This window comes from Frankliniella occidentalis, unplaced genomic scaffold (assembly GCF_000697945.3).
Source record: "Frankliniella occidentalis isolate FOCC.00 unplaced genomic scaffold, Focc_3.1 Scaffold3613, whole genome shotgun sequence".
Taxonomy (NCBI): Eukaryota; Metazoa; Arthropoda; class Insecta; order Thysanoptera; family Thripidae; genus Frankliniella; species Frankliniella occidentalis.
The window spans coordinates 1-8205 of record NW_026270669.1 but is presented as its reverse complement, the minus strand read 5'-3'; the positions used below and the strand labels follow the sequence as shown (position 1 = coordinate 8205).

The window sequence follows — 8205 nt, the reverse complement described above, 5'->3', positions numbered from 1 at the left end:
AGGAATACCGAAATAAAACAAATAAAACTCAGCCCTTGGTGGGAGGGCAGCAGTCTGTGCAAATGGGAATGATGGGAGCTGGACCTCAACAAAGTCCACTTCGGCCCCCACCTTCACCCATCCATACTCCTCAGAGTCCAATGATGTCACCGTCACCCTCGCTGCAGCAGCAGCAGCAACAACAACAACCTCAAAACTCACCATTGGTACAGCAGCAGCAGCTGTCGCCTATGGTTCAGCAGCAGCAGCTTTCACCTATGATACAGCAGCAGCCATCACCATCTCCTCAGGCCCTTCAGAGCCCTAGCCCTATGATAGGCGCTCAGAGCCCTGGTCCTAACTCAATGGGGAATATGATGCAACAGTCACCAGGCAATCCTGCTGGCATGTCTCCTCATAGTCTGCAACCTTCTCCTCGCATTGGCACGCCTCACTCTCAGGTAACGTCTTGGATTTTAGTGTGTATGTTCTTGTCCCTATGTGTGTACTTTACTCACTCCTTCTCATTTACAGGCTGATGACAGTCCATTCAGTCCAGGCGGCGGACATCCTGCCCCCTCTCCAAGTCAGCAGGTTTGTCCACCACCCCCGTCGCCTATTGGTCACCGGCTAGCCTCTCCACAACATCGGCCTCAGGTTCCTATGCCCAGGCAGATGGCCGTGTACGCAACAAATCCTCAACAGTTCCAGTCTGATCAGCCCGTGAGGTAAATCACAGTTAAAGTTGAAATGCTACACCCTGCATTATGCATCTTTATTTTGCCCGACGATTTTCATTGTCTTTCTATCCTTTACAGGTTGCCTCAACGATTTGTAAGAGCACCGGGCCCTCAAAATCAAAACCCACAGGGCGTTCAAAGAATCCAGGTCAATCAAGGACAGATAGTCCAGCAACAAGTGATGCAACCCGGTGGTCAACCCATGCAGCAGGGGCAAGTACTTCAGCAGCCCCAAGGACCTCAGTTAGTGCAACAAAACCAAATGGTTCAAAGTCAGATGATGCCACAAGGCCAAATGGTCCAGCAAAGCCAAATTTCCCAACAAAATCAAATGGTTCAGCAAGGGCAGATGGTGCAACAAGGACAAATTGTTCAAGGACAAATGATACAGCAGGGCCAAGTGGTCCATCAGAATCAGATGGTGCAACAAAATCAGATGGTGCAACAGAATCAAATGGTGCAACAAAATCAACTGGTACAACAGAATCAGCTGGCACAACAGAATCAGCTGGCACAACAAAATCAAATGGCGCAACAAAACCAATTGGTGCAACAAAACCAAGTTGTACAACAAAATCAAATGGTGCAACAAAATCAAATGATTCAACAAAATCCAATGGTTCAACAAAATCAAATGGTTCAACAAAATCAAATGGTCCAGCAAAACCAAATGGTTCAGCAAAACCAAATGGTCCCTCAAAATCAAATAGGCCAGCAAAATCAAATGGTCCAGCAAAACCAAATGAAATGGTCCAGCAAAACCAAATGGTTCAGCAAAACCAAATGGTCCCTCAAAATCAAATAGGCCAGCAAAATCAAATGGTCCAGCAAAACCAAATGCTCCAGCAAAACCAAATGGCCCAACAGGGACAAATTGTACAACAGACTCCAATAACTCAGCCGAATTCTATTGGCCAACAAGGTCAAGTACTTCAACAAGGACAAGTAATTCAAGGACAGATGGTTCAGGGACAGGTAGTGCAGCAGGGCCAGGTGGTGCAACAGCAGCAAGGCCAGGTCATGCAGCAGAGGACACCTGAACAAATTCAAAGGTTACGTCAGCAACAGGCCTTGCAGCAGCAACAACTTAGTCAGGTCCAGTTGCATCCCCAGCAAATGGTTCGGCAAGTTGTTCAGGGTCCTAATGGACCCATCTTCCAAATTCAACAGTTTGGTTCACTATCAATTCAACAACAGAATATGATGAGACAGCAGCTAGCAGCAAGACAACAGCAGCAATTAAAGCTTCAGCAGCAACAGCAACAACAGCAACAGCAAGGGCAACCTGGACAGCCCGGTCAACCTGTGCAGCCTGGACAACAAGTCAGGCTTATGTCACCACAACAGCAGCAGCCGCTAAATCCTCAGCAGCAGCAGCAGCAACAACAACTTCTGCAGCAGCAGCGACAAATATTGCAGCAAAGACAACTACAGCTTCAGCTTCAGCAGCAACAACAGCAGCAACAACAACAGCAGCAGCAACAGCAACAACAGCAACAACAAGGTGTTCAGCAACAACCAGTAGTCCAACAACAGTCCGATCAGAGTCAACTCGAAAGTCAACCTCAGACTCAACAGCAATTACTCCAAAGACAACAACAAATGCAACAACAGCAACAGATGCAACAACAACATCTGCAGTATGCTCAGCAACGTCAGATGTTAATACAGCAGCAACAGAGGCAACAGATGCAACAGCAGGGTGGCCAGCCTGACAACTCTCCGCTACAGCAGCCTGACAGGAGCCCCTCTGTCCCTGCGGCCTCGCCTGCCATGGCTCCAAGCGCCAGTCCTCACCACCTACCCCCTAGCTCGCCTATGTCGCAGCCCATGCCTGGCCAGTTCGGGGCGCCACAGCCGCCGTCTCCTCATGTGCAGTCTGCCTCGCAGAGCCCCAGGCCGCCTCCCAGCCCTCATGTCACCATGGGCCACCCGCCGTCCCCCATGATCCCAATGCCGCCGAGGAGCCCCATGGTGTCGAACCAAACGCAGAACCCTCTGGGGTCTCCTATGGGCTCGCCCATGGCGGTGCGCAGGCCCTCCAGCACGGGCGGCAGCATGGCTAGCAGCCCCGCGGTGCCCGATCGGCCTCTGAGTGTCGAGAACCCTCGCACCCCTCTTGGGCTCCAGGAGCAGGGCGGCCCCGGGCCCGCGGACCCGTCCCAAGCCCCGATGCAGGCGCCCTTGCAGGGCCAGGGTGGCGGGGGTGGCGGTAACAACCCCATGGCGCCCATCCCTCTGCCTCCGGGACTGTTCGACGCTTTCGGCAACGTGAGGCTCGGACTGCGCGGAGGATCACCGATGTTCTCCATGAGACAACAGCAACAGAGCAAGCCAGACCCAGAGAAGAAGCAACCTGTGCTCGTTGGATGTAGCAGCACCGGGACCAACCCTCGCCATGCGTCGTTAGTGGCTTCTGATTATAATTATTCAGATGATGATACCTTAGCCTCTCCTGCGAGATCCCCTGATGCTGAATCCAAGAGAGCCGGTAGTTCTGAGGACAAATTGGGAGACAGCTCAAAGAATGATACAAGTTTACTCTGCTCAACTACTGAGACCAGCAGTCTACTTCCATGTGTCACTCCCAAGCTGGACCCCCTCTCGGCTATCCCTAAAATTGATGCTGACTTGCCAGAAATTTTACTTGAAGATGATGCTGCAGAGTCTCCTCCACCACCACCTACCGAAAGCATAGACCTAGTGGCAGAAGTTGCAAAAGCTGCTTCTGCAAATAGACTCGCAGAGGATGAGGACAGTACAGATATGACTGTTATGATGACTGATAATTTGACTGAAGAAGAAGTTGGAATGATAATTGGCATTCCCAATCCTGTAGAAGTAGGGGAAAAGTCATCTCCGAAACCTTCATCTAACACCGCGGATGATGACTTAATGAAGGAAACTGTTGAGCCAAAGAAAACCCTTGGAGAGAGTGGAAGCAAAGTTACTGACCAAGAAGCACACTCCACTGGTTACTCTCCTTCACAGGCAGCCGCTTCAGTTAGTAGCGAAGTGGAACCACCATCGGGTGCAAATGATTCTTTGCAAATTTCAATAGAAGCTATTGCTGATGCCTCTGTAGGCAAATCTGTGACTCCCAGCAAAAGTCAACCTGTAGCAGATGTTGTTTCTGCATCTCGTGTTGGAGTGACTACTCAAAGAGTTCATCTTCAGCACGCACCTGCCTTAGTGCCTGTCATTACAAATGCGCCAAGAGTTCTCACTCCTGTCTCTTCTGGACACAGTGGGGCTCGACCAGGAGCGCCACGAGTAGCTGGTCCAAGATTGATGACAGCAGTGGTGGGTACAGCTGGTGGAGATGTGTACAAGCTAACTCAAGCACAACTATCAAACTCTGTGGTGATAACATCCCCTCGCAAAGTGAATCCTGAGGACATTCAAGGCTCGCCCATCAAGACTGCCCAAGATATCCAGAGCCCTTCTAAACAAAAGTCTCCTGCACATCTCTCAAAGCAAACACCTGTTTTAATTTTACGCCCTAATCCGGGTGTTATTCCTCAGCAGACACCAATTCAAGTGTTGCAGAAAGCTCCTGTGCACTTTCTTCAGCAGCAAGTGCCTGGTGGCCGTATTCCAAAGCAAATACTTGTTCAGATTCCCAAATCACAGCATGCAACTCAAATGCAGATAGGGTCCAAACAACTTCCTGTTTTAGTAGCTCAAGCGCAGCCTCCTGCTGTTCCCAGCTCCACTGCAGCATCGTCAGCAGTCTCAGCAGCAGCATCAGCAGCTGCTGCTGCTCAGCCATCCAGTTCTTCAGCAGAAACTGGAAAAAATTCATCACCCGGTACAGTTCAGATGACCGAGCAGGAGTCTATCAATCTCCTGGAAAAGACAACTGTACAAATTCTTCAACCCACTGCTGCTAGTAAGAAGTATGAAGCCCTGCTTGAAGCTATGGAGCGAATTCATGAGGGTACTGATAGTTCCAGCCTTCCAGATAGTTTGGAACTCCAAAGCCCCATAGATTCTGAAATAGAGCAAGATCACTCATCATTGCCTCTGCAGTCTACCCAGCTTAATCAAACATCACAGCAATCACAGCAGAGATCCATGCCTACTCAGTCCACTCAGGTTACACAGCCTGGGCATTCTACTCAACAAGCTCATTCAAAGCAATCAACCGCAACTAAACAGCAAGTACAGTCAGCTCAACGTACTTCATCTGAAGCCAAACAACAGTCAGAATCAGCCAAACAATCAACCAGTTCTGACTCAAAGATAAAAAGTCAAGGTGAGCAGGTGTTTGAGGGTTTAGGGAAAACTCTACTACAAGTCTCACTGTCTCAATCTGACCAGAAGTCTCGTGTGATTATGCATCCACCCACAACTACCCAGTCACCATCATCATTTGTAAGTGGATCTCCTAAACTGGCTTCATTGTTGGGGGCACCAACAGAATCTGTCAAAACATCAGTTAAAAGGGAGCTGTTACCAGATTTGAGTGAGAAAACTGAGGGCGAGGATAAACTTATCTCAGAGAACAAAAGTCAGAATCCTTCAAGTGAACGCGATCAATTGCTATCAATTCTTCAAGACCCGCCTGCCAGTGAATTACCTGTTCGTACAGTTTCACCCTCCCCAGCTCGTGTAAATGAGGCAAAGCCAAGTCTTGAATCAGATCTTACATCATTAGATGAAAAGTCCATTGATGACAAACCTGCAACTGTAAGTGGAAGAAGATCATCACAAGACATAACTATAACATCAGCAGCTGATTCTGATTCGACTCTAACTGCTATGACACTTCCTCCTAATATCAGACAAATTACAAGCACCATTTACTCTCAGAGTTCTGCTGAAAGGAGATCACCAAATCGTCCACAAAGTCAACCTAGCCCTGCTGTGTCCAGCCTTCAAACAACTCAACTGTCTCGAACAAATGTGCTAGCGCTGAGTGCTTCAGCTCCTGGTAGCCCTGTTCCAGAACAGCCTGATTCTTCCAAACAACCGACTGCTAAACCTACTGCATGGAATGGTGACAAAAAAACTGATATTGATTTGAAATCATCAGATCAAGTTGGTGCTGTTCAAAGTAGTCCAAGCAAAAAATCATCAAGATCTCTCAGTACATCAGCGCTTCCCTCTAGTGAAGACGCGTCCTCATCTACAACTCCATTGAAATCATTACCTGGTCCTAAACTTGAGAGTAAACCCAGTTTGCTGCAGGCTCAACTTATGGCGGGATCAGCAAAACTGAAAGAGGCAGTGCCAATTGGACCACCACCACCTTACCCAGGAACTGTCAAGGAAGATGTCTCTAAAAACCAAACTATTCCTGTATCGGAACCTTCAATGCAACCCACAAATATCAAGAATGAGCCAATGGATTTGGATGAAGATGTGTCACAGTCTTCCTCTGCAATTAATGTTGCTTCACTTTTGCAACCTAAAGAAGAAAAGGATGAAACATTAAAGCTTCTTTGTCAGCCTACATCAGAATCACAGAATGTGTTATTAAAGCAATTGCTTCAGAACACTGCATGTGCCTCTCCCTCTCAAACATCAAAAGAGGTTGGAAGTCTTTCATCTAGCTTACCGGAAGTACCATCCCTCGAGGCTCAGCTGGCTAGGCCTGTTCCTCCCACTCCATCAGCTCTCATTCCACCTCTACTGACCAATGATGCTCCACCAAGGCCTAGCCCAGTTACTGTGAGGTCGATCACACCTTCGAAGTCTTCGATCCCTGCTCAGAGCATAGCAGGTGTGGGCACTGCTGGTCCTCCACCAACAACCAGTGGATCTGGATCTGCCAGCACTGCTCTGATTTCTACACCATCAAGCACAGTGATGACATCTTCCCCACTTAGCCAGGTCATGTCAGTAGTTTCTGTTCCTGGTGGACCAGTTAATCCTGCGTCAGTTCCAGGAGGAAGCTTAGGAAGCAGTGATGGAACCTCATCAGCTGGAACTTCTTTACAACCAAATGTGTCATCAACAGCCATCAGGTTTGTCTTTTTGTCTTTTCTGATTCTTAATTCCCTCTTTTTTAGAGTATGAATAACACAATTTTGATATTTTACAGGCAACCAACACCACCAACCACTGTGGCCACATCTAAAACAAATGTCAGTAGCTCTTCCACTGTGCAGAGTGTTTCCAGCACTACCACTGCAGCTGAAGGAGAAACTCGCTCATTGCCTCGTGCTGTGACTCCACTTCAAAACCAAGACATGGGTATAACGCAGCAACCCATTCCTGAAATGATATCAACTAGTGTACCTGCAAGTGTCCACGCTAGTGTGCCTGCAAGTCTGGCCACAGTTGTTTCCTCAAGTGGGCCCACAACTGCGCTCACAACTGTGCCTACATCTGGGCCTACGAGTGTTCCCACGAGTCATCCCTCAAGTGTGTCTCCAAGTGCTTCTACAAATGTGCCTACAAGCATTCCCACAAGTATCCCATTAAGTGTACCAACAAGCACGCCTACAATCCTGGGTGCTCAAACAAGTGTTCCCACAAGTGTGCCTACAAGTCTGACCTCAGTTGTTTCCTCAAGTGTGCCCACCAGCATACCCTCAGGCATACCCTCAGGCATACCCTCAAGTGTGCCCTCAAGTGTGCCCTCAAGTGTGCCCTCAAGTGTGCCCTCAAGTGTGCCCTCAAGCGTGCCTTTAAGCGTGCCCTCAAGCATGCCCTCAAGCGTGCCCTCAAGCGTGCCCTCAAGCGTGCCATCAAGCGTGCCCTCAAGTGTTCCGACAAGTGCACCCACAAATATGCCTACAACCATGCCACCAAATATGCCACCACTAGGTGTTCGAATTCCTGGTCCTCCTGTATCTCATCCTTCAGGAATGCAAACCCTGGTTCGCTTACCTCAAGGGCAGCCAGGGATGGTTGGTATTCAGGCTCAAAGCTCAATGCCACCTGGTGTGATGCAGCCACCTGGCCTACATGTACCCGGGCTACAAATTCAACAAGGATTACCTGGCCAACCAAGAATGCAAGTTCTTCCACCTGGTGTGTCAAAAGTGGGCCAGACAACATCTTACATGCAGCAGCAAGGTCCGCTGCAAGGGACTCCAGGTGCACCTCACATGGGCCATACACAGGTAAGAACAAATAAATTTTCCAGCTGCTAGATAAATTTTACTCTTAGTTGTTTTGAACAGAACAGTATACTTATTGTCTCTCTTTACAGGTTTTGAGTAGACCAGTGCATTTAAATCAAGGTGCTGGCATGCCAGGCATGCTAGCTCAGAGTCAAATGGGAGCCTCAATCATTAAGAGAGAGATGACAGATTTTGAATCACCTTCTACTTCAACTTCTTCTGCTCCGATGGACATGGCCAGTCAAAAGGCAGCACAAGAACAAGCTGCAGAAATGAAGAAAATGAAGCGTCGGTTGTATCAGCAAAAAAGAAGGCAAAACAAAGGAAATGAAGCTGGGAGTTTCCCAGGAAGGAAGCGTGTGCGGCGGGTAAGTAACTTTTTCTTTTTTTACTTTACACATCATCTTATT

The 8205-nt window shown here is 48.5% G+C and overlaps 1 protein-coding gene across 1 annotated transcript; it reads left to right on the top strand.

Annotated features, from left to right (window-relative positions):
• Nucleotides 1-6: 6 nt before the first annotated feature.
• On the top strand, nucleotides 7-8163 carry LOC127752065 (mucin-17-like; the record flags this gene model as incomplete). The annotated part of the gene is made up of 6 exons (XM_052276602.1): nucleotides 7-440; nucleotides 514-707; nucleotides 798-1429; nucleotides 1525-6691; nucleotides 6769-7795; nucleotides 7885-8163. Coding segments are annotated over exons 1-6 (7677 nt in total), but the record flags the coding sequence as incomplete, so codon positions are not given.
• Nucleotides 8164-8205: the final 42 nt, after the last annotated feature.